This window comes from Marmota monax, unplaced genomic scaffold, assembly GCF_021218885.2.
Source record: "Marmota monax isolate L192 unplaced genomic scaffold, Marmota_monax_Labrador192_F-V1.1 WCK01_AAM20220418_F8-fsc00006, whole genome shotgun sequence".
NCBI lineage: Eukaryota > Metazoa > Chordata > Mammalia > Rodentia > Sciuridae > Marmota > Marmota monax.
The window spans coordinates 1,126,006-1,153,370 of NW_026693712.1; the positions used below are offsets into that span (position 1 = coordinate 1,126,006).

The 27,365-nt window shown below is 41.8% G+C and overlaps 1 protein-coding gene across 2 annotated transcripts in view; it reads left to right on the forward strand.

Moving 5' to 3' along the window:
• The first annotated feature begins 344 nt into the window (after positions 1–344).
• Prdm6 (PR/SET domain 6) overlaps positions 345–27,365 on the forward strand; it is a 123,133-nt gene continuing 96,112 nt past the window's right edge. For both annotated transcript variants that reach the window (XM_058584202.1, XM_046459968.2), the window contains exons 1-3: positions 345–1,336; positions 1,819–2,437; positions 11,217–11,524. In XM_058584202.1, the coding sequence (XP_058440185.1) occupies positions 1,834–2,437; positions 11,217–11,524 (912 nt within the window). In that variant the 5' untranslated portion in view covers positions 345–1,336; positions 1,819–1,833. The remainder of the gene's footprint in view (positions 1,337–1,818; positions 2,438–11,216; positions 11,525–27,365) is intronic.

The following is a 27,365-nucleotide window of genomic DNA, read 5'->3' on the forward strand; positions in this document are numbered from 1 at the left end:
GACGCTGGGGAAGTCTAATTCTTGAATGCTAGACCGCCCATCGAAGGGTGATTGGAGTTTAAAGCTCTGGAAGGGGCACGTGGGAGTAGAGCTGAGCTCCTACCCTGCACCTCCAAGCCAGGTTTTGGGGAGAGAAACCTATCCTTGACCTGGGCAGCTCCCCCAGGAAGCTGAAGGCAAACAGCTTCGCCCTTGTCCAGGAACAGTTGTACCACCAGACTTGGCTCTGGACACTTGGCTCTAGCTACCAGCAAGAAGAGGGGGACAGCCCTCCAGGAAGACAACGCGAGAGCGAGTTGGCTGAGCGCTAGGGTGTGCAGACTCCATTGTAGACGCCTCCCAGCCCTACGGGCAGGCTGGAGTCCCGCCATGACAATCTGCTCTTTAGAGACCCTCGATCCTATGCCTTCCACATCGCCAAGCTGGCTCCTCAGCTGCAGTCTGAGGGTTTCCCTCCAGCGCAACCTACCCCCAACTTTTCTCCCGGGAGGATTTATGTTAGAGGCTGCTTGGCGGGCAAGTCGACTCTGGCACCCAGCAGCACTCCAGGAAAAACCCAGCCGGGATAAAGTGCGAACTCGATCCGGGTTTGGGTCTACTCGCCCGGCGGCGCGCGCTTGTTCCGGAGCGGACACCGAGCGTCTGCAGAGATGCATTCTGGTTTCTGCATTCCCATTGCTTTCAGGATCAAGGCACTGCTCCGGCACCTACAAAACTCATATGGACAGAAAGAGACAACAGGCGAGCTGGAGACGTCACACCAAAAAAAGTGGGGGGTGGGAGGGCAGAGGAGGCATTTGTGCGAGAGAGGCGCACGGGCTGTAAGTGGGTCCAGCCGAGTTAGAACTTCCTTCTTCCCTCTCCCCTCCCCTTCGTTCTGGCCTGCCTCCCGCCTCCTCCCCCACCCCACTTTCCCTCTCTCTCTCTCTCTCTCTCTCTCTCTCTCTCTCTCTCTCTCTCTCACACACACATACACACACACACACACACACACACACACAAACACACGCACACACTTGTATTTTGTGCTGTCGTAAAACCCACGTGTCCAGGCAGGAGGTTTCCAGAGTGGAACCCAGGAGCCAGGACGCGACAGCGGCCAAGCTCAAGCAGCCCACGGCGGCTACGTCCGGCTCGGGTACGCTTGCCCTCCGGCGCCCTCAGCGGGCCTACAAGTTCCTCTTTCAAATCCCTGGAGGGTTCCTGGCGGCGGGATCTCTAAGGCTCTCCACCCACACTGCCTGCGGGCATGTAGCGCACACCCTCCGGCTCGCTAGCCGAGACCCCGCAAGCGCGCACACACCCGCCGCGGCTCGGAGTGGCTCTGAGTTTCCAGGTAAAGTGAGGCTCCCCTGGGGCTAGGAGTCTGGGGCCCCAAGGGTAGGGTGGTTGGAGGTCTCAGGTTGGGGGCGGGGGGCGAGACTGTCCCGCCTCCCAGCGCCTGAGGCCAACGCAGCTCGGGCGCTGCGCCACTTCGGCTCGGGTCGGCTCCAGGGCGCTGGCTGAGGGCGGGGGCTGCGTCTTGCAGCCGAGTTCCGCGGGGAAGCGCCTTCTCACCGGGTGCCAGCCTTGCACGGTGCAATCTGAGATCGCAGGCTGGAGGCAGTGTAGGGTGCGTGCAGCTACACGCGTGGCATGGCTTGAGAGTAAACTTTGAGCCCCGAGTTAGGAAAGAGGGAGCCGCCAAACCGGCTGCTGCAAGCGGAGCCAGGGGCTCTGGCGCTTGTTCCAGGGTCCCGGCGGCCCTCCTCCCAGACCCTCTTGCCCGGGACCGGGGTCTGGCTCACGTGCGCCCTCCTCTCTGCCCTCTGCCCCCAGCTCCAGGTGTCGGACATGCTGAAGCCGGGAGACCCCGGCGGCTCGGCCTTCCTCAAAGTGGACCCAGCCTACCTGCAGCACTGGCAGCAACTCTTCCCTCACGGAGGCGGCGGCGGCCCGCTCAAAGGCAGCGGGGCCGCTGGTCCTCTGGGCGCGCCTCAGCCCCTGCAGCCGCCGCCGCCACCGCCTCCGCCACCCCCGCCGGAGCGCTCCGAGCCTCCGCCGGACAGCCTGCGTCCGCGGCCGGCTTCGCTTTCCTCGGCTTCGTCCACCCCGGCTTCCTCCTCCACCTCAGCCTCTTCTGCCTCCTCCTGCGCTGCTGCCGCGGCAGCAGCCGCCGCCGCCGCGCTGGCGGGTCTCTCGGCTCTGCCGGTGGCGCAGCTGCCGGTGTTCGCGCCTCTAGCCGCCGCCACCGTGGCCACGGAGCCGCTGCCCCCAAAAGACTTGTGCCTAGGCGCTATCTCGGGCTCAGGGCTCACCAAGTGCGGCGGCGGCAGCGGGGATAGCCGGGGCGTCCCGCGCTTCCGCTGCAGCGCCGAGGAGCTGGACTATTACCTGTACGGCCAGCAGCGCATGGAGATCATCCCACTCAACCAGCACACCAGCGACCCCAACAACCGTACGTAGTCGCAACCTTCGCGCTTTCTCTTGTGGCGCCAGTTGGAGAGGCGGATCCGAATAGGGTGAAACCGGGTATGGGGTGCTGGTCCAAGATGCGGTCGGGCGCCTCCCAGATCACTGTAGCAAAAGTTTTCTGGCATTGTAGAAGGAAGAAAATGAAATGGGATGATCGGGTGGCACCTTGGTGTTATCTCTTTCCCCTTAATTCATCCCTTGCTTCACAGCCCCAAGTTATTAGGACCAGAGCTGCCTTCGAACCAGGCCATACAGACCCCCGCCCTCCTGTCGGACTGTGCTCTAGGTCGGGCTGGTACTGGTATCGCACTACGGGGAGTGCCCAGGATTGGTCCAGCCTAGCCTTAACCTGGACGAGGGAGGGACTCTCAGCGTTTCTGAGGAACGTAGAAGTCGGCGTTTGTTTTTATCTTTACACCTCATCTCTGGAGTTAGCAGCATAAGCTCATTTTCGGGCCTCGGGTTGTCCGGAATCCTTCAGGAGCTGTTGGCTGGCGTGGCCTCACTCGAGTAGAGGTTCTGGATGACAATGGGTCTCTTCTTACAGACAGGCATTATTCATAGGTCTACTGTTTATTTAGAAAAGGAGGAAAAGAAAAATGCCTGATAATTTCCGACTTCAGGAAAGGGTCGTTCCCTGAGAATCCCGCATTCTTTGAGCACCCTTGATCCTGAAACGTTGGTTCATTTACTTACTTATTAAAGTTAAGAGTGACAGTAATTTAAGAAAAGAAGGTTACTGTCTTTACAGAAAATTGTGAATGCCTATCTAAACGCCAAGACTCTTCTTGCTCGGTTTCTATATTTACATTTTCAAATGCTTATGGCAAGTACAGTACCATTTTGAGGTTTTGAAGCAAAACTCTTAATGAAAATCATGAATATGTAATTGCTTTATATCCATTTCTTCTTAGTAATTTCAGAAGTTATGTGTATGTATGCCTAAAGCTTTGGGATTAGTGTTATACTTCCAGAGACCTTTGGAGATAACATTAAAGCAGACTAAGAAAATCACACTGAAAGCAAGACAGGTTTTGAAGGATCAACATGCATTTCAGCTATTTTCTTCATCTGGCTTCTGTATGCGGAAAGTTGATCATAAGTATTTACGTTTATTCTATTTTGAAGAAGTTTCTTCTTGAAGAATATCTATCACTTCACAAACTTCTTAATTTGTTATAAAGGCAAAATAACTTGAGTTACAGCAATTTAAAGGAATCCCAAAGTAGTTGGTTGGATGGGAAAACATTGGATGTTAGCATAGTGATTGGGGTGTATTAATCTTTTCATAATGGTGGGAGATAATTGCTGTGATAACCAGAGATAATAATTACTACCCCCACCCCACCCCATTAACAACAATAAAAGCAGTTGTATTTACTTTTTTCCTTTCTACAATCTGAGGGTAAAGTACTGGTTTAAAATAGGAGTTTTAATCCTAATTTTGTATGCAGTTAAGAAAACTCATGTTTCAAAATTTCAGTTAACATTTTATAAAATTATATTCTTGTAACGGATTTTTAAAAAACATTTATTTCCGAATGAATTTCTTACTTGCGTTGTTTTCAAAGCAGTTCTTTTAAAATGTGGGGAAAATAATAAATGCTTCAGAAAAGGCGTTTCTTACTGCTCTGTGGATTATAGCCATTGTAGGTTGGGCATGCCTCATGAAGCTTGCACAGTTTTCTGAATTTAACAGTGCTGGAAAAGACAACAGCAGCACACCCCAAAGCCCTGACTGTGTGTCAGACTCCCTAAATTGTTTACAAATGCAGTCTTGAGATTTATTATATTTTCACTACAGGAAATGTAGACTAGTCAGAGAAAGAATTAGGATAGATTACTAATTAATATATGGATATTGAACCAGTTTATTGCCTAGGTATCTTTTTTTCTGATTGGAGGAAATGAGTTATGATTTTATTTAAATTATTCCTGTTGTGTTCATCTTCTGGCATCTCCTTTTGAGTCAGTTGGACTGTTTCAATATTTAGAGTGCAGGGCAAGGGGTGGGGGAAGAAGTTAGAATGTCCTCTTAAAGTTATACCCAAAGTTGGTCACTAATTAAAGGGACATTGAGAAAGAAAATAAAAAGCTAAGGTAGCTCTGGGTAATGCTGGAAGACCAGGCCTCCCGTTCTAGGAACTTCTCAAGAGAAACAAGCTTAGGCACTCATGAAAATATGGGATGTGTTTTACAAAGATGAAAAGTGATTGAGCTTAACCTAACTAGGGGCTTAAAACAAATTACAAATGCAAAAACTGAGACACTTTCCCCTCTTGGTTTAGGAAGTTGATGTGCAGATCACTTGAAAGACTGAAAATAAAAGCTTCTCATTCCCCTGTTGTGTGTGGGTGGGGTGTGGTGAGAGGCAGGGTGGAGGCAGAAGAGAAGCACCTATTAATTTATCATGTGTAGATTGTCTAGTGTTCCTTTTAGTTTCTTGCCATTTCCCTCTAACAGAAATCTGTGAAATGACCACTCAACCTTGCTTCATTTTGTCACTTTGTATTTTAAAGAGTATCCAGTACATTTTCTCTTTTTGTTACTAGGCAAAGAAAGGGGTTTCCTTATTTCTCCCTTCCCTTTAGAAGAATAACTTTTGCCTGGCATCAGCAATATATAATATTCTCTGTAAAAAAAAAAAAAAAAAAAAAGAACCCAGTAACACTTGTTTCACCCTGAAACTTTAGTGTCCATCTATGGCAAATGCCATAGTGAAGGAGCTTGTAGATCTTTCACACAAAAAGATTTTAAAACGGCTCAAACTGCAAGTTAGCCCAAGCGAGCTCCTCCGGTATATTTCTGTTATCTAACTCCGTGCATCAGTTTACTGTGATTGAACATGCTTTCCACTGAAGCTCTGAATGCTCAGCAGCTACTGCTGCTTCTCCTAAAAGTCAAGTGCTGCGTCGTGTAGTACGCAGGGGAAGGGGTGGGGGCGAGGCTCTGGGGCTTTTCTTAACGTCTTGTATTACTGCCCCCATTAGCTTCTGAGTTGCTTGAAGCTGTTTCCGTCAGGCTTCCAGCACAGCGGTCGCTTCTTGGGCTCTGGGAATTGGTATGTTGTGTGTGACCTTGTCGCTACTCTTGGAAGGGAGCGAGACGCCGTCACTGGGCTTGCCTGGCGTTTGTACGGAGGACCTTAGGTCGTCTTTCCGCACAGCCCAATTAGTTTTTTAATACGCTTTGGTAAGAATTTCCTTCCTAGTATCAGACAGGGAGGCGGGAAATAAGACACCTTTTGGATTTCTAGACGTAGAGTTGAGCCACCCTTAATCTTTCCTAGTTGGGGGTCTCTATCCACTCCGATTTGCTGGAACCCTCCTGCGCAAGGTATAGAATGAATCAACAGAGCCGGTGTGGGCACCAGTGTAGGAACAGGATTGGAGGCCCCACTGTTGGCAGCGTCACACTTGCCAAAAGTTTGGGGAGAAGGGCTGGGGAGAGAAGGAAATCTGGGGCTAGGACTGGCTTGTCTGGTTGCTAGGGCCCCTGCTATAGGATCTGGGAAAGAAATAAGGAAGGGAGAGTGTTTTCTGACCTTGCACTAATCCGGGTTAGAAAACGCAGAGTCTTCTTTGGGGAGCTTGGAACCCAGTGGTCTGTGGTCCACCAGTAGGCTCTGCGTGCCACCTAGGCACATCCTCTGTGCTCCTCCTGCCGCGTCTCCACAATCAGTGACCAGCTAGCGATTTAGATTTCAGACTCGGTCCCCGGTGGGAGGGAGGCTCAGAGTCGGTGTGTGGGCTTTTATGTTGTTCTATTTTTCTTTTTCTCTTTTCTCTCTTTTTATGTGCTGGCCCAGCCCCATCCTGTAACACACATGATTTAGCTATTTTACATCATTCGTTATCTAGCGCCCTGAAACTGAACATAGAGTCATATATTAGATTGAGGTTAGAAGAGGTGGCGACTGTTTATTTAAGGTGATAAAATGGTCCATCAGCAGTAATCTCCATCGATATGTGCCACCAGGAGATGAAGGATGAGGGGACAAGCCACAATTAATTGCCCTATAGTTTTGTAGGAGAGAGTGAGCCAGCCCAGACCCGCTTCGATCTCCTCTCCCGACTCCTATTCATCATCTCCGCATTGTATATGGCGGCCTCACAGGGGCAGGGGCCGGCGAGGTTTATCTCCGCGTAATATTCTCTCACCCTCACACACAGGCGCTCCCATTTAATTTATTAATACAGTCATCGGAAGACAAATAAAATCCACATTTTTCCCTTCCCCCTTTCTTCCCTCCCCTTTTTGTTTCCCCCACTTGGTCCCAGGGCCAAGGCAGCAGCCAGGCGGGGCAGAGAAAGCCTAGCGCATCTGCAATTCGCGGGGGCGGGGAGCTTTAAACTCCAGTAGAGAGGGAGTCCCCGAGAGGATACTAGGAGAGCAGCCCAGCTGGGACACAACCACAATCGACTCCTCTTTCTGTGGCCTCCCCTTTCCTAACCCTCCTCGGCCTCAGGATTTGCTTCTAGAACTGCTCCGGGGACTTTCGGAGACCCTTGCTCGCTGGAAAAGTGAGCCCAGTGTGTGTCAGGGTGCAGCGGGGCCTTCGGAATGTGGGTGGCAGCGGCCACGCCTGGTGACCCACCTCGTGCAGAAGCGGGACAAGGCCTTCACAACGCAAATTTCGGTGCGAGGCTTGGGCTCCCCATCGCGCCCATCATTTGCACTGCCCCCATTCCATCCAGCCTGTAGTGTGGGAAGGCAGGAAGAACAGTGTGGTCTGACGCGTGGGGGAGCGTGAACCCTGGTCCTAAGGTTCCCAGCTGCCGAGATCAGTCTGCCTTTGGCTGCTAGTTCAGTTAGTCATCCCCACCACTACCTAGGGTGCACGCGTCTCTGCCAGCAGGCGGCACTCCCGGGGTCGCGTCGCCGGGCACAGATCGATGGGCGTTGGCCTCTAGGGTTCAGCTTGACGGGCTGAGGGCTGCAACCTCAGCGGTCAGGGAGGATTTACAGCCCAAGCCTGTACCGCCGCCCAGGCGGGAAAGCAAGCTTTTCATCTCTACTCTTCGGTTTAGCTAACAGAGCGCAGTAAAGTCGGGCAGAAGCATTGGAGAGGCTTTGAGGAAAGGCTTGGCGTGGAGGGCACTCGCCGGCTCTGACTATGCCCAATACGTACCTTTGGGCCTTTCCATACACCAAAAGCCCTGGAGCGTTTTATATTTCACTTTTCCTAGAATGAGAAATGAAAATCCAGAAAAGAAAACCATGGCTTGCTTTGACCCCTTTACCTTAATATAGATTCATTTAAAATGATAATGATAAAAAGTAAATACACTTGTAAAAAAAATTCACACAATAAGAATATGAAAGGAAGAGTGAAAGTCTGCTCTCCACTTGGACAGGCCTTCTGAAGTCAGTAGGTGAACAAGTCTGCAACCTAATGATGATCCCTTGCCTGAATCAGGGACCCATAGACAGCTCAAGATAGAAAGGGGACTATGATAATTTATACTCCCTAATGCTAAAATCAGGTTTCGAAGACTCTCTCTTGGAGAATATGAAAATCTCATACATATTGAAATTTTTATGAATAATAATTATGAACTTGTATAAAAACTCCATCTCTGATTTTGAAAGTGGGAATATTTATGTGTCTTCTCCTTATGAATGCAACTGGACTTGTCTTATGTATTGCTTGGACTGAAATGCTGTGTGTAATGTGAATGTGTATGTGTGCATATATATAATGGTGATATATATATAATATATTGTTTTGTATGTATATTTATAAGTAGTTTGGGGATTTAACCTTCTCTGTCAAATCTTTTCATGTAGGTGTTTATGGCTGGCTGGCTAGAAAACACCTTACTAAAATATTTGTCAACTTGTGACATATTTGTCAACCCTGGGAAGTAAGTTACTGAGTTTAACTTTGTCAAACTACTCTGGGATTCTAAGAAATAAGAAGTAAAATGTTTTTAGATAGAGAGATCTTTTGTATTAAAAACATTAGCATATAACATAAAGTTGGCAACCCAACTTTTCGGGCAGAATATTTTGATAAAACTCAAAGTAGTTTACAAATTAAACTCATGTTGGGTGGGTTAGTTAAAGTGGATTGGATCTGTCTACTTTACAGTGGACTTAATATACAAGTGGTCTTTAAGGTATTGGGGGAGCCTAGGTTTTTTCAGTACTCTGCAAAATACTACTATTAAGTTTTTTTGTTTTGTTTTTTTCATGAGACTTGAAGAGAGGGCTTTAGAGGACTTCTTGGAGAAAGAACTTAACTTTAGTTTTATTGACATTCATTACAAATATTATTAGAAGTGTGCTTCTTGTCTGTGGTGGATAGTGGCTGGAGTTTATTGCTCCTTATTTTATTACTGATTTAATTGATGCGATTTTGTTTGTGGAGATATTGGAAGTTGATAGAATCTCTGGTAAAGGCCATTAGGAGTATGAATAGTAAATGTTTTTGCTTCTCACCCTTTGCTTCATTGAGTCAACCAGGAAGAAAAAATCGGTTAAGCAACTCTCTGAGGGTGATTTATATTTATTTTCATGGGCACATTGCCTTTGCTTATTGTCACTTGTTTTATTTAACTATTTTTGCTAGGTGCTGAAAGGCCATCTCCAAAGTTAGACACTAACATTCATAATTATGGACATTAGCTATTTACTTTCCTATCCATTATCTTATTTCAGTTTCCCCATATCTAAGAGTGTGGGAAATAGAGATATCTCTGTAACTTAATTATGCCAAAGCAGTTTTGTGGCCTCTCCCCAATAGTAAAGTGAACTATTTCAGTTCTATTGGTTGATTCACAATTGGTCAACTTGCAATTCTGGTGATGCATTATTTGACTCATCTGCAAAATAAGAATCATGATACTATAGTGGCAGTATGGCTCAAGATATATGCATGGAACATAGTAGGCACTCAGTAAAGGTATTGTCTTTCCTTTTTCCATTCCCACATTGTTAAGTTTTTATTTTTACTATCAAAAGCTTGAGAGGGTGTGTGAAATACGTGTGTTTTGGAGGAGCTGACTTATGGATAAGTGTTTGCCTACTTATGTCTAGGCCCTTGGTTCAAAAGTGTAGCTTTAACAGTTTTAACATTAGCTTGTTACTTACAAAGAGAAACCTTTGTGTTAAGGGAGGCTCAGACACTTCACCACCTGCAAAAACAGGTGGTTGCTTCTCACCTGAGAGGCATGGTGATGGACTCCAAGAAGTCGAATTCAGAATGTTCCCTCATTCCTTGGGCTATCTGGGGAAGGAGTAGAGGGGGACCACCAGCTGGTTGGCATCCCTTCCACTGAGAAAGGATGCTCACATAGTCAATCCTGGCTGCTGTGAGGTAAATGGTTAGTGGTGGGTTTGCTCATCATAATGGATTGTGATTCCCTGTTCCTGAAAAGTTCCTCACCAATACACATTATTACAAGTTCTTTGAGTGTTTCTGCACAGTGACACACCCAGGGTGATCCATCAGGCCTACCTGTAACAAAGGCCCATCGCAGGTGCCTCAGGCCCTGAGAGCCGCTGTCCCAGCACCGGCACATCTCATGGTGACTGCATCTCACCATCTCTACGAGTCCAGACTGCGTTGCTTGAGGCTCCCCAGGGAGGGTGGGCCTGGGAGACCAGGTCGCGCCGGCGGGCGCCGAGGCTGCCTCCTCTGGGCAGGCCTGCCGCGCCGGGGCGCAGACACCGCGGCTCCGTCAGGCCCATTAATAACCCGGAGGGCACTGCGGTCCGACAGCACGGTCTCTTTTCCTGTCCCCCCCCCCCCCCCGGCTGCCTGGCCCCTTTGAGGGACACTGGGTGCTCATGACTAGCCCGCTGTAGGGTGGAGGTCCTCTTGCGCTCAGGGTTGCTCTGGAGAAAGTCGGAGTGGGACAGCTTCAGCAATAGTTTCATTCAGTTTACTGCAAAAGATAATCTCATTTCGCCTTAGGATCAGCCGGAAGAGGTCAGGAGTTGGGCCTTCTCCATTGAACCATTACCCTGATCATTAGATTTGCTCTTAGTTTCGGCTTCTGAGAAGAGTGTCTGCGCAATTACAGACACACCTAACCCCCCAGAACCGTCTCCCAGTCTCCACTCGCCCCTTCCTGGCTGGAATCCCTGAAGTGGGCGATGGCAGGGAAGTCAGAGGCTAGTGTCCAATTTCCCCGCAGCCTCCAGGGGCTGGGACCTGAGCTTCAACCTTGCCCCAGGTGGGCTCTGCCTGCGCAGGTTTTTGAGAAGACGCGATGTCTGTTGCCCACCTGCCTTGGTGATTTTAAAACGTCTCTTCTCAAATTGTAAAAAGAGGAAAACCAAATCTCAGAAGACCAATGTAGAATCTCTGAAATATCAGATTGGACAAAAGACGGACTTTGGGTGGCGGGTATGATGGTAAACACTTCCTGAAACGCCTGATAGAAGTCTTTGGACCTGGCTTCTCGGGTGACAGAGAGAAGGGAAGAGGCAGAGAAAGAGGGAGAAAGAGAGGTGGAAACCTGGAGGAGAGGCCTTGGGCATTCGGTTCTGTGCGGAGCGCGAAGATGTTATCAGCATCCAGCTCCAAACGTGTTTTGGAGCCCAGGGTCCCAACCAGGCAGATTTGGGTGCTAAGGCGCGGGCCCTTCTCTCCTACTCCTGGTGGCCTCGGCGCCCCCGTGGCGTCACCGGCCCCCCACCCCGCCCCACAGGTGGCCGATCCTGGCGGGCTTAGATGCTACCAGCAAATGATAAGCTGCCTCAGATACCAGGTTAACCCTCTTCCTTCCTTTCCTCTCGCGTGTCTCCTGCAGGTTGCGATATGTGCGCGGACAACCGCAACGGCGAGTGCCCCATGCACGGCCCGCTGCACTCGCTGCGCCGGCTCGTGGGCACCAGCAGCGCCGCGGCCGCCGCACCTCCACCGGAGCTGCCTGAGTGGCTTCGGGACCTGCCAAGGGAGGTGTGCTTGTGCACCAGTACTGTGCCGGGCCTGGCGTATGGCATCTGCGCGGCACAAAGGATACAACAGGGTACCTGGATTGGGCCATTCCAGGGCGTGCTCCTGCCCCCGGAGAAGGTGCAGGCGGGCGCGGTGAGGAACACGCAGCATCTCTGGGAGGTAAGTGGAGTGGCGTCCCACTTCTGAGCACCTCACCACCGATCAGTAACCTGGGCCAGCACACAGCCTGGTCCTTAGCAGGTGGCAACCTCAGAAGAGCCTCCCTTAAGCTCCAAGAGGATGTTGGAGAACAGATTTCCCTGGTCTGTAGAAAATGCCTGAAGCACCTTGGGTGAGGAGGTTAGCCCAGTAGCATCTGGCAAAATGTCAAATTAGCCCTCAGGGCCTACTGGTTTCTAAAGACAGAGCCACCTTAACCTGCTTCTGTTCCGGCTGGGATGTATTTGACCACTGGTCTGTCTGCAGCTTGAGAAAAAGAAAACAGGCTAAGGAGATGGAGCAGAGACATTGGGCTTTGGGTTGACTTTTATGTCCCATTTAAGCTCTTCCATTGTTTCTGGGCCTAGGGCAGGAAGAAACAAAAGCACAGAGAGGAGATGAGATGAGGTGGGGCTTATTATATAAAGAGGTTTATTTTTCTCTTTGTATTTGCTGAATGAGAGAGACCCAAACACTTTTCACAACGTCCAAAGTGTCCAAGCACTTTGTAAATTATATTGTAAATTTAAAGATTACAATTTTTTCTTCTTTCTGAGAAAGTGAAATTCTGCAATTTTCAATAAAATGGAAAATCGAAATATGGGGAAACTCTGAGCATTTTTTTTTTTTTGGTAACCCAATATCTGATGCTATTATTTAAAAATAACTTATCTGAAAAATGTTAAATTAAGATTTCTTCCAGGGTTTCCTGGTTGATTATTGAGGTCCACTCTTGTAGAGATAGACAATTATCATTAGGAAATCCCCAACTGATTCTAGCCACTTTCACTCATGGAAAGTTATTTATGAAATAAAAGATGCTATAAATCATAACCTTAACTAATATGTAAATCTGACTATAGCCAGGTGAAATAATGAAGTAGAAACAGTCAGAAAAGAAAGCTTCTTAATTACCAAGTGGCAAATTGACGAGGGCCTCAGAGTTCCAATAACGGGATATTTCTGCAACACTTAGCTCAGTGGCTTGTCAACATGATCACTTTTACTGTGAGATGCCTCACAGTCACTAAATAAAACTCATGGGACTCAATAATCCACTCAAACGTTTGTTGAGCCCCAATTCATGCCAGTACTATATCAGGTCCTAGAGATACAGTATCCTGGAGATAGTGTTATGAAAAACAAACATGGTGTCCAGAAACCCCACATGACTATTGGGATTGGGGTGTTGAGGCCTGTATTTACAAAGCTCCCTTTGATGGAGGAGGAGCTGAATGTGTGAGCCCAATGTGAGGACGTGGCAGCCTATAGGCTACCTTCCTCACAGTAGTCCCCCAGAGTCTTGCACCCAGCTCCCCCAGGTTCCACTTTACTCCTAAACTGTTGTTGGTAAACATTTATACCCTTTCCATCTTTCAGAAAAGGATTCCTGAGCAAGGGGTAAAAAATGGGCATATGGGGCTTTTCTTAAAAATAAAAAGAGCAGATGGGGCTTTTCTTAAAAGTAAAAAAAGAAACATTTAATTTCTAAAGCAGGGCAGGAGAAAATGGTTTGGTGCGTAGGTCCATGTAGGTAGTTTAGAAGTTAGAGCTTAGACATAGGAAAACTGACAACTGGAACATAATCAAAGCATCTGGTTTTGAATCATTTCCTAATTATTGTTGTTTGTTTGTTTCTGAATACGTAGTTGTAACTTCTAATGTGGGTTAAAGTTTAAAACCATTTTCAAGCACTTTTCAGATTCCAGTGGTGTTATTAGGAACAGTAATATCATGTAATTAGGGGTCTGCCAGTTCTTTTCTTGGGGAGACTGTAAAGTAGTTGTTCTGTGCTACAGATTTGTTCTAGCTGAAAATGTTAAACTGACAACTAGTATATTGCCCTCTGACGTCAATTTTTTAGAGTACAGAAGACAAAATTATAAATGTGAATAAAAAGATACCAGTTAAAACATTTTTTTTTTTTGAGAAGGCTTTAAATGATTGGAATATTGGCAGAGGGCCACTACACATATAGAATAGGATAGTTTATATTAACACAGTGGTGGGACCTTTCTTTGATACTTTTACTTGTACTTAATGAAATTAAACTTCTATTATAGTAAAGAGACTGGGGCATGTAGTCTGCTTTCTTATTTTTCTTGGGGCTTCTGTAGATATAAAATGAGTCTTACCTGTTGTTTGGGGTGAGTCAGGAGGAATATAGAGTTAGTTCTGTGATATAAGAAGGACTTACTTGGTGTATGCCTAAATGATATAAAAGTCCCTACTCCTAAATTCAAGACATATTAATATATTTATTTTAGTCATTTGTACAATAGTTATAATAATACACATTTGGGGGATTGAAGGAATACTAAGACTTCAGCTATGTACAGTGTTCCTGGGACTTCATAAAAAACACAACTAACCAGGGCCAGGTCATGTAGTGCCAACGTCTATTTGTAAAATACAACTCTTTTAAAAATAAATTTCAGATTTTTATTAGCATAATTACTTTTTAAGGTATGAAGTACAAATTTATTTTTAATTTTAAGCATCATAATTTATGAAATGTGACTATTTAGGTACATTTATGACCGAAGATTCTCGTTTTTTAAATTTTATTTTTTCCTTTTAAACCTAAATTCTGATGTGAAAAAATTAATTTCCCAGGGCTTCGCACATGCTAGGCAAGCACTCTACTGCTGAGCTATATCCCCAACCTTTTCTTATTCCTTACTTTGAGAGATAAGTTCTTGCTAAGTTGCTGAGGCTGACCTTGACTTGTGACCCTCCTGTTTCAGCCTCCCAAGTAGCTAGGATTACAAGCTTGTGTTATCATGTCCAATTATTGTGAAAAAATTTTAACCATTTTATTATCTATAGTAGAAAGAACCGATAACTGTAGAAAATATTTGGCAATAATGTTTAATGACTCATATAATAATTATCCATTTAAAAATATATTCTTCCAAATATCTTCCAGAATATCAGATTGACATAAAGCAGATTTTTAAAACATTAAAATTAGTCGAATGGTGACTATTTCATTTTAAAAGTCAACTGTAATCATTTCCGTGCCTCACATTTTTCCAAGTCTTTTGCTGATGAAGAAATGCCTTTATATTTAGAGTTCAATACGCAGGTTCTGATAGAGCTTACCAGGGTTACTTATCTTTATTTCAGTACAATAAATGGATTGCTAATCTTTCCCTGTCATTGTTTCCAAGTAGATGATGGATTTTTGTTTCAGTTTACAGTTCATTGTTTTTAGTATGGTTGTACTTTATTATACACGTGAAGGCTTATTACAGAAACAATCAGACTCACCTTAGTTACTCCCTTTGTTTAATCATTAAAAGCTCTATCCCCTTTGTAGAAAAATGACTTTTTAATATTTAACATATCTCAGACATGAAGAGTTTGATTAGTTTGTAAGCATGCTATCTTTTTTTAGTTGATATTTTCTTTGTGTATAATCTTACTTCTTCAAAATACAATTTTAAGAAAATTAAATATCATTGTATTACTTCAATATGTTTTGAATCTTTTAGTTGTTTATGGGAAATTTCTAGAGTTTTTCTTTTTCTTCTCCTTCTCTTTCCTTTCCTCCTTCCTTTCTTTTTAAAGCAATAATCCAAGGTAATTTTTTTGTAGTTTAAGAAGATTAACAAACTAAAAGCTGTATTAGTTATTTTTGGGCCAATTTACTTTAGAATCAAAATGTTAATGTGCTCTTAAAAATAATAAATTCAGACACTTTAGAACAAAAACATTAGAGAAGGCATTAAACAACTACCTTGGTTATATACATTTATTCCAACAAGACTTTAATGCATGATACATTTCTACTTATGTGGAAGTGTTGGGGAAAAATCTTTATGAATGTTTTTCTAAGAAAATAGAATCTTTCTCAGCAATTAGGGCTTATTGATGAGAGTGAGATAATTTTTTCTAATATGTTTTCTAATAAAGAAGTGAAGAGGCACATTTTAGTCCAACATTTGTGAAAACATTATCTCAATTATTAATGTGCCCTTTTCCCCTTGAGATAAATTAATCTAGTTGCACATGGTTTTGCCTTTCTGCTTAACATCAGAATTTAAAATGACTAGACCTTAGGAATGTACACAGTATATACTTAAAATTCTACTGGAATAAAATATGAAAGTTTAAAATAAAGTTGCAATTTAAGATAGGCTACAATTACTCAGACCTTTCAACTCAAAGTCTGATTTCACAGGAGACTTAAGCAACAATGACAAAATGAATTTTACTTGTTTTCAACCTAAAAAAATTTATTCTGCTAATTGAGATAATGTAGTGACTTGTTAGGATTACAGTCAATGTAGTAGAAAGGGATTGAATTTTACAGGACCTGTCTTCTCTTTGAGTAAATTTGAGTGTGTCATTTTCATTTGTACTATGTGGAAAACTTCACTATTTTTCTTCAGAAAATCAAGGAGGATAACATAATGTGGGCCTTTTTGTGGTTTGATTTTGTGCCATAATATTTTAGATTTAATAAGAGTTTTGCTTTTAAGCAAAAGGTCTATTTTTCATCATTACTATCTAGCTTAGGTCAATATATATTAAGGAAAACCAATATTAAAAATATATTACACATTGCTAAATGTTTATATTTCAAAACCATCATAGGTAATTGGCACTAGAAAGAAATGAATTGATTTCATGTTTTAACTGTGTTATGTGTGTTTTTATAAATGACCCAATTCCATATATACAGTACTGTACCCACTTGTATATATTTAGGTATTGAAAAAATAATTTCAAATTAATCATTTTAAATTAAATTAAATCATTTAAAAATTGTTCCAGTGATAGTATTGTAACGATATACTCCACGTTTTGCTTTATAGACTTTGCCTCATTTTGGCCCAATTCACTGAAACACCAAGGGATAGAATTATGTGGCTGTCACAGTTATATTGAAGTAAAAATTATGTTTCTCAGCAATTTGTCATTTATTATACTGTCAGCTTGGTTTTGAATATGTCAATTTTGTGAAGTTCAAATAATTTCTCCTTAAAAATAAACCATAATAATGTTTTAAATTATGCAGAGTAACAGCTGGTGTATCTCTCTGGCTTTGCCTCATTTGATTTGAAGATGTCTTTTATAGTGTTGCCCATTTGATAGAGTGTGAGCATTTTGTAGTTTTACATAAACTGTAAAACCATCTGCGGCCTCTTGGAATGGTTTCCAGCATTGTGTTAAAAATCAAAACTTAGTACTTAAAGTTGGCTTTGAAAAGGTCCATTTAAAGTCCTGGTCCTTTTGGTTTATGTATCATGCTGTGTAGTGCTACCTTTGGTTTTCTAAGTCCCAAAATGAGTCTGCTTTAGAAAAAAAAAAACTGTAGCAGCCATTTGGAAATTCCCACATTAGTGAGGTTTCCTCCAAACCTGCATGTGACACCATGGTGCTTTAGTTGCAATAGTTTATAACAACTGGGATGTGCCCTATACATAGGACTATTTTCTCATTGTTTACCATTTGCTTTTTTAAAATTGGTAGCATTTTGTCTCTGTGAAGAATTTCACAGTGTGAAGAAATTCACAAGAATTTCTTGGTTCTTAACTTGAGTATTTTCTTCCATTATGAAATTTTTAAATTTTTCCATATTGCCTTAAAGTAGGAGGTAGAAAGTAAAATCAGAATCTTGGAGGTTACTGGATAGATGAAAGCTGCCTAACCTGATCACTGTGTGGCATAAGCATTTCTTATGGAAATGCCGTTGTGAGGGCTGGTCCCTAGAAAACTGCCGGGAGTCTTCTTATTTCACTGTGTAAATGAAGGCCATTTTCTAAAATCAAACAAACAAAAGAACCCTCACAAAACTATTTTCAACGTTAATGTTAATTAACTAATTTTTGCAGCACTGGGAATCAAACCCAGGTTCTTGGGAAAGGCAAGTGCCAGACCACTAAGCTATACCTTCAGCCCAAGGCAGTTTTAATTATTTGAGAAAATTTGTTGTGTTACCCCAGAATCACTTATAGTTGTAGTATGATTTTAAGGATTAAACATTGTTTTGATTGAATATAAAAAACGGAATATTATTAACTGAGGAGCGTTGCCCACAAATCAGAGTTCTTTCTTTTTAGGGGTTGGATGTGATACACTGGCAATGTGGGGAAAATGTTTTGCTGTTCTAAAGGCAGTTGTGTATAGAAGGACTATGAACCTGCATTCATTCATATTCTCTCTCTCTCTCTTTCTCCCTCCCTCTTTTATAATCATATATACGCCAAAATTTCATGAGTTCAAATGTTCCTTGTGTATTTACACAAGAAATACAGACTCTGCTATAAGTACTTAGCATAAAAGCAAGAGAAGCCAGAGCAGAATATACTTTTCCTTGTAAGCATTTGCCACCTCGCTGAGATAAGTTACAGAATTCCATTATCCAAATTGTTACACATGTGTGACAGAGGTTGACCTTTAGTCATGTCAATTCTTTTTGTGTAGGCCCCAGGCTCCAGCCTAATGGCTCAAACCCTGATTTACTCACTGTAATAAGGGCAGGAGGTCGAGCAATTGTCAGGCTGCCTGTTCGTACTCTTCTTGGAGCCTGGTTGAAGGCTGTTAACACAAAGCTTTTCAAAGTGAATTTACAACCAGCACCACTGACAGAGGCCAATCAGTGCACCATAAATGTCAGGTTAGTGAGATTGAGCAGTAAGTAAAGTACTGACAGCACACTATTGGCTGGAATCAATTGGCTAAGGTTTAAGTGAGGAGAGCAATCTGCGTGTGGTGGGCTTAGGGCAAGAGCTAAGTGTGCAGCCCAGGTTTCCAGGTGGACTCTGTAGATTTACCTAGTAGTGGGAGCACAAGGATTGGGACATCAAATGTTTGCTTCAGCACATCAGCATCATCCATGTTGATGTGATTCATGATCTGGACATTCAGAGTGGCCGAGCGCGCTGACTCTGAGGCTTGGTTGTAAAAAAATGGCACAGCATTAGACAAAAAGGAAAGGGGAAAATTATTATGATATGAGGCTGTCAGAACTAGGGGAGGCAACCAGTGCATTACAGTTCATTGCAAGGTGACTTGTTCAAATTGCAGAGCTGCAACAGGAATTTCCTCAGAGATTCAGACCAAATATGCCCACTCTCTTGCTCCTTCTGAAACTCAGCAATGTGAAACTCTCATAGAAGTCACTAATGAATGATTATGGGTTGAGGGCCTGAATATCCATGAGATGTGTTTTCTCTACCAGACGGAATGTTTTTATCATTTTGTGTAATGACAGCCTCGACAACAATTCATTTAGCTCTGAAGGCATCAGCATTAAAATGGAGGAATCCATTAAAATGCTGTATGCAAGGATTTATAAATTAGGCAATTTCCTTGATTATTGCAATCATTTACAAAATTGATTGGTCCAGTGTGGTATAGACAGATTTCAGCAATGATCACTGACAACAAGCGCATTCTCTGGTATCTATAGTTACTGGTCACTAAACCAGGTCAGTATTTTCCCCCACCCTACTATTCTTGGACTCAAGGTCAGGCTGACTTCCAAAGAAGCTTACAATTATGAAGTTTTACTTGTCTTCAGAAGAGACCAATATGGGCTTGTGAGAGTAACAGCAGGTTATGTTAAAGGTTATAGCATTGTTTTGGGATTTATTCCTAATTTTGGAGAGGGTATTGATAATACTGATACGCTTCAGATTAGTAGCACAGATTTTGATATGAGGCCAATTTAAAAGGAAATAATTTCTGCAAATTGCAGCTGTAAAATATTTGTTTGACTGAAGATCTAAGAGTCAATAATGTGTTTTATTTGTTGGTCCTTAGAGTTCTAATTATCCAATAGATGTATCGTAGAGTCACTGGATTTTAGGTCAATTAATTCTGGAAGGCATAATAAAGACATTGTTACAAGTGTGAGATGCTCAAAATGCTGCAGATTTTCCTATACAAGAATACACACAACAAGTTCACTGGGTGCTTAATCACTAACCACAAACCACAAAGTTGCCTTTATTCCTGAAATATCAGCGATGGGCGTGCCAAATGTGTCTGCGGGCTCTGGCCAATGAAAGCGAGCCTGGCAGTTTATGCTTAGTGTGGATGGAATAACTGACCTGAGGACATTTGCTTTTAATCTTCATTTTCCCCTTTTGAAACTAATACAAACTGGGGCTTGTAAAATAGTAACACTTTTGAAAATGGTTGACAGTGTCAGGAAGACCAAAAAATGTCCTGATCTTTGTCCTGATTGTGAATAATTGGATGTCAAGGTGGTTCTTTGTTTAAAAAAGGGAAATGTTACATTTCACAAAAACTAGAAGAGGTCAGTGGTACCTTTTGTACTCAGCTATCATTGTCTGATAAGCAGTTCATTTTTGTTTTTAGTTAATTGGAAAATTCACTGCTTTTAAAATTCAGTAAAAATGCAGTATTTCCACTTCAGTACCTTGGTATTCTCTTCTTGTTTTTATTCAAATAATTTTTCCCCACAGCATTTCTGGCTGTTCAGACTTAAAAGCTGTGTGGCTCTCTTGGGTGAACTGTGAATGAGACACTCAGTATTCTGAGTGTTTTCACAATGTTCCTGTATATCTGTTTAATAAACCAAAATCTAGAGTATGAGGTTGTGAAATAATGATATGGATTAAGCCTATTTTATCAAAATGAACAGTATTTTTCACTCTTTGTGATCATTTTAAATTAAAGCTGCCTCTGATAATGAAGTGTCTTCTATAGAAACATTCAGTGTAATCTAATTCAGTAGAAACTTCTTAAGTGCTTTTTAATTAGAATCAAATTAAATGTAATCAAGTCATGTTTTCAGTGTCTTGTAAAGCACCAAGAGCTGAATGCTGTTAGCACACCTGGGAATATTAATGTTTATCACAAAAGTAACAGTACTAAATTCTCAGATACCCATGTATACTGCAAAAAAAGATAGTTACCTCCTAAATACTGTGAATTTTAGTGTAGAATACAGTGCCTTTGAAACCTTTTGTGTTTGTCCCAAAATAATATTAAAATTCATTTGTGATAATAAAATATATACAAATATTTCCTAGGGAGAGAGTTCTGAAAAATATTATACTACCAAGAAAGCACTTCATTATAATTTATTGCAATATAAATTTTGACACAGATAATACACAAATTGGGAAATCCTGGAAATGGACTTTTGTATTAAAAATAATTAATGCATGCCATAAGAAAAACTATGTAAAAGTATAAACCCATGTTGATGGTTTTCAGAATGGCTTTTTGAATTATGACTAGGTAATATAATCCACATTTATTTCATTGAATCACTGTTTTGGTAAAAGATATCTGTATTATCTCCTTGATACTGCAAAATACATTTTTAAAGCAGCAACCAGGAGTACTGCTTTCACGCAAATGTTTAAATTGGTTTACCTGTGAAAACATTTTAATTTTGTGTCTAGTCTCATCTTCTCCACTCTACCTTTCCTGGTGGTAAATTTAATTAACAGTCTATAGACTCTACTGATATTATAGAAACACATCTGATATTTTCATGTGCTTAATAATAGCACATGTCTTTTATAAAGCCTGAAACTTTCTCAAGGACTATAAGACTATAATGGTCCTTCATGAATGAAGGGGAAAAAATCTCTGTTTTCCTTTCTATATATGAAGATATTAACAATGACAACAACAAAATGATCAAGTCTTTGTGAATTTTTTTTTCACCAGGAAGACGTTAATTTATCTAATTTTCTGTGAGACTGTAGGGAAACTACTTAATTTCTTTTTATCCCTATTTCTCCATATATAAAACAGAGTAAAATTGGGTAGTTATGCAAATCAAAGAGAAAATATTTATGACTTTTATGTAACTTTTCAGAATTTTTCTCCTTTTTTTCAGTTATATTTTAATAGTAAGTTTTGTCTCCAGTGGACTCTGTAAATAGAAATTAAGAACTTTGTATCATTTGTTGGTAAAAGAAAAGATTATATACAGTAGGCCATATTATACATCTTAGATTTAATTATGTGCTGTAAAATCAGGTTTAAATTGTACTTTAATGCAAATTTATTTAGCACTGTTCTCAAATGAAGAAGGATTATGTACTATAGAGAAACAATACAACATGTGTGGGTTTAAAAATCACTGCATGGCTTTTGCTTTTCATTTTATATATATATATATATATATATATATAATATATATATATATATATATATTAAATTAACACAACATTATATATATTTATAGCATATCATGTGATGTTTTGATGCATGTATACATTGTGTAATGTTCAAATCAAGGCAAGCATATATTTCTATTCAAACACTTTTCATTTCTTTAAAGTGAAAACATTTAATATTCTTTCTGCTAGATCTTTTAAAATAGACAGTGCATTACCATTGCCTGTTGTTACCCAGCTGTGCAATAAAACACCAGAACTTATTTCTCCTTTTCACCTGTAACTTAGGACCTGTCAACTGAATTCCTCATCCCTCCTTCCAAAGGAAAGTGATGTCATTTTTAAAACTATATTTTTAATGGGAGGCAATAAGAATAATTACGAATGTTAAAACCATAAAGAAAATTTTCTGAATACACAGGATTTCAGTCAGTAAAGTGCTAATTCAAAATCCCCACAAAAGAGAACTGACTTGCAATGTGAAATCACAAGGAAACCCTGAAAGATGGAGCCCTCTAGACAGTGGACCTCAAATCAGGAGCAATGCGTTAGGTTGGTTTGACACTGGATGTTGAATTCTGAATAGAAAAACATCTCACTGTTCAGCATGTTGTAACTTATCAATAAATACTAAATGACAACAAATCAACTTAGTGGCACACTTGCCACTGGCTGTAAAAATGTGTCGTGCAGCTGTATACCAGCGAATACAGATGTAACAGTTCATCAAACAAATTCTAAACATATGTTAGTGTTTCTTGTGAAAAGCTAGAATTCCAAGTGAAATCTGCAGCCAGAAATAATAGATGAAAAATTAACACATCAAAATAGAAATTTAGACTACATTTAGTATTTTTTCAAACTAAATATGTATTTAGTATGTATTTCATATTAATCACTTCTATTATAATACCTGCAGTTTTACTTTAATGGCAAGCAAAGAAAGAATCAAAATATGTCAACCAATCCAACTTAGACCCTGACCTATAAGTCAGGATGTCTGCAATAGTAACTTGTGTTCCATGGTTTGGTTATCAGCTTTGAATCTAGGAAAGCTGGCCAAACTTTGACAAATCTATTAATTGAGCCATCAGGAAAAATAATCTATACTATGTGTAGGATTTCAAGTGAAAAAACGCTAGAGACTGGTTGTACAACTAGACTATAGACTTGAAAATAGTTACAATGGAAAATTTTATGTTAGATGTGATTAAGATTTTTTTTTAAAAAAATCTGTATTCTTAGTGACTCTTCTACCTCAGTAGTTCTCAAATCCTAGCATATGCAAGAATCTATAGGACCAGGGAATTTGGGCACCATATAATTTGGGGACCTGCCCCAAATGCTTCTGACTCTGTTGTACAGGAGTGGGGCCCAGGAATCTACTTTTTAAAGTGGTTCTGGAACTGCCTTCAAAATCAAAAGGCCAAAATTGACCTTTTGTATTCCTTGTGGTTGTGAACTCTCCTTCCTGCTTCATTCCTGTCTTTGCCACTCTTTTTTGGGGGGTGGAGGGTGGATACTGGGGATTGAATCCAGCCCTTTTTATTTTGAGATAGGGCCTATCTAAGTTGCTTGGGCTCTCGGTTAGTTGCTGAGGCTGACCTTGAACTTGTGATCCTCCTGCCTCAGCCTCCGTAGTTGCTGGGATTATAGGCATGTACCACCATGCCTGGCTGTGACTTTGCCACTCTGGATCTCACCTGGCATTTCTTCTCTTTCATTTCTTTACCTTGTCTAGTCCTGTTTCTGTTAATTTCTACTTGTAACCTTGCTTTCATTTTTGCTACACCTTGGCTATTTCCTTTGCATGTTTCCAATCTTCTCCCTTACCCCTTTATTTCCAACCCCAAATGTAGTAGGTAGATGGTAGGTAGGTAGATACAGAAAGGTTGGTGTGAATATTAAAGAACTAACACAACAGAATGATCTCTCTTGACTTCCATCTTTTCTGTATTTTGGAACCCCACTTGGTTAGAAAGCAGCCAAAATGACAAAAAGCTTTACACTGTGTGAACTGCAGTGTAATCAAGGTGTGATTCAGGAGGAGGTGGCCCAGTAGAAAGCATTTAGTTTTCACAGGGCCTGAGTTCCAGCTCTTACTGGGTCTGAGCTATATGACAATTGCAGGACACCTGAAGTTCCTCAGCTTTTACTAGTGCTGCATCGAGCCACACTGTCCTTTCTGCCTCACCTGCCAGCCCCTTCTGTGCAGTCCTGTATCATATAGAGAGTCCATATGTTCCTTGCATGACATTTTGTGATTTGCAGCATGTAAATTTTCTATATGCCAACTTTCTCTACTAATTTGCTGATCTTTTTCTGTCTTCCTCATTGGCTTCCTGATGCTCCCTGTGGTTGGAGGAAGTCTGAGCCTGCAGCCTGTTCTGATCTTCTCACACCCAGAGAGCTTAGCTGCTCTTGTTTCAGTGGCTCTTTCTAGGAATGGATCTCAGACTCTGTTTCCAGTACCCACCCCTCCTACATGCTCCATCCTCAGATGTCTGTGAGACGTCACTGTCTGAGAGTCCCATCATACGAGTTCACTTATGCCCCCACCACCTTGCATTTCTCCATATACTTATCTCTTAATCTTTAACTTACAGTCTTTTTGACCTATGAGGCCAATAGTTCACAGTTAATATAATGGCTTTTTAAGTACTTATATACCTATCAGCTAAAAGCATGCAGAAGGCACTTAATGAATACTTTTTATCACATAGCAATAATGAGGGTGAACATACTTCAGCTGAAACTGTGGCAGGTGCTCTGCTAAGAGCTTTTCAGGGGCTATCTTAATTTATCCTCAGAATAACCCAATAAGTTAAAGAAAACTATACTCATTTTCCAGATGAAGAAACTTTTTGGGAGAAGGCAGAGAAGTGAAATAACTTGCTCAAGGTTGCATCTAGTAAAGGTAGACCAAGGTGTTGTGGCCTGAAGAGTCCTTGCTCTTAACCAGTCTTCTCTTGTGTGCCCCCTTCCACTGTTTGACCTGAACTCCCATTAAATAATGGGGCCCCAGTCTCTGCCACAGGCTTCTCCATACCACTGACACTGGCTTCTGGACCTGGATGTGAGCTTTCCCTTCTTGATGGACACTGCATTAGTTTCTGAGACACAGCTCATCCAAAACTTTGCAGAGACTCCATAGCTCTGGTCCTGGATATGGTTAGTGCATCCACATGCTGCGTTCCAGGACCATGGGCTCCATAGTTATGATCCTAGAAAGTGCTAAACTTCCCAGTATCCACATAAACACATATATGCAGAACATACCATGCCATGCATGAGACGTTGTACAGGTCACCAAGGTAGCAGAGGCCAGGTTGCCTTCAAGGACTATAAAGTAGTAGGACCGTGACTCCAGTTGGAAGCAGTGTGCAAGTGAGTGCATTTGGGGGTGAGATAAAATTAGGGAGGAGACAGATTTTGAGCTGGAGAACACAGATGGGTAGTAAAGAGAGTCAAGAATTGAGAGGGAAAAAGCTTCTGGGAGGGCTGCTGCACATCCGTAGGGATCCACAAGCCCAGCTCTACTTCCTCTCTTAGCTCTCTCACTTCAACTCATTGAACTGCTTCCTGTTTTACCAATTTCTTGCTGATGTCCACTGCTGTGTTGTGCCTGTGCCGTTTCTTTACAAGAAGGTTCTCCCTTCTTATTCTGGTCCTCTTGGATCATTCTCATTTTTTGAGTTGCATCTCCCAGAAATCCCAGGTCTCCATCATTCTGTCTTCTCTTTCCTTCAGTCATCCCCTTGACAACTTTGAGTTCTGCTTTATCACCTGCTGTTGCACGTAGCCTCTCATTGGTAAGCTCATGTTTGGGATATACTTACACTAAAAATTTGTTGTTTATATTTCAGCTGTAACTAAGTGATCTGCATTTATATTTGCTAAGTCTGACTGTCCATATTTAAGGTGACAATTGAGTAGAGATCTGATGGAAAAAGGAGTGACTCTTGTTATTATCTAGGGAAGTCAGTGTGCTGAAAGCCTGGTAAGTTCAGAGGAGCATGGTGGGAGATAAGGTTGGGGAAGCCAGGGTCAGGTAAATTAGATTGTGCAAAGACTTTGCATTTTATACTGAGTAAAGTAGATTTTTAGTGAACAGTATCACATACTGACATGTTTCAAAAGGACCACTAGATGCTGTATGGAGAGCAGTAGGGGAAGGATGGAATGCTATTAGGAGGATCTCAGAAGATAGTGTGGCTGGAGAAGTAAATTAGGACTTGCAAGTGTATAGCTGTTATTTAAATTCATAGGATTGCTTGAGGTTTGCTGGGGAGGGAGGGTAGGAAGAACTTTGACTAGAGGCTGGCTGAGATGTCTCTAGTTCCATAGACCTCTGTGAGTCAGATCTGCAGGTCAAATGTGGGCTAATGACCATGTAGTTGGGTGTCCTTGTGGATGCTTCATCTCATTCCCTTTCTCTGCCACTGATGGGAAAAGCCCTTACTTTTGCCTCTGTGGTTAACAGCACAGTTAGGCATTACTTTAGTGATTTCACAGTGATGCCTCCACTCCTAAAGGTGCTGGAGCTTGTGGACCTGCAGGACATTATATATTCCCATTGAGGCTATATTGAACCCCTTCCCAAGGAGAGGGAGGTTTAATCTGAATTACCTAAGGTTTCTACCAAAAGTCTCATTTAGTCGCTCTGTTCATTGTGAGATGTACTAGCCACACATGGATGCACACCCTCTCACATACCATTCTCTTGAATTTTTCCCAGCATATCTTGTCATCATTTCATTTTAATTATTTCTTTAAAAAGTCCGAGTTACTTGTAAAAGGGAATGTGGAATAAGCAGAAAAATACTTTAAAAAGGAAAGGAAAAAGAACCACCATTAATTTCCTATAATTTTTTTTAAAGAGAGAGAGAGAGAGAGAGAGAGAGAGAATTTTTTAATATTTATTTTTCAGTTTTCGGTGGGCACAACATCTTTATTTTATTTTACGTGGTGCTGAGGATCAAACCCAGCGACCTGCGCATGCCAGGCGAGTGTGTTACCGCTTGAGCCACATCCCCAGCCCTATAACTTTTTTTTGAGTTAGCATCTTTAAGATATAGATGAAAACATGCTGTTTGCTTCTTATACAGTAAGATTTTCCTCATATTGAACATTTTTTATGAGCATAATTTTTATTGTCTATAGGTTCTTTTTTAAAAAGTACTTTTTAGTTGTTGATGGACCTTTTTTATTTTTAGTTTTATTGATTTTATTTTTTTAAATACATGACAGTGGAATGCATTACAGTTCTTATTACACATATAGAGTACAATTTTTCATATCTTTGTATATAGAGTAGGTTCACGCCAATTCATGCCTTTATACATGTACTTTTTTTTTGCATTACAATTCTTATTACACACATATACCACAATTTTTCGTATCTGTTTATATATAAAGTGTGTTGACACCCAATTCGAGTCTTCATACATGAACTTTGGATAATGATGTCCATCACATTCCACTGCCCTTGCTAATCTCAGCCCCCTCCCTTTCTCTCTCACCCCTCTTCCTTATGTGGTGCTGAAAATTGAATCCAGTGCCTCACACATGCCAGGCAAATGCTCTTCCACTGAGCTACAACCCCAGCCTCTAAAGGCTCTTAATATGGCTCTTAATAATTCTTAATAATTGGATTCAATTGTTGAACATTTCTGCTGGTCTTT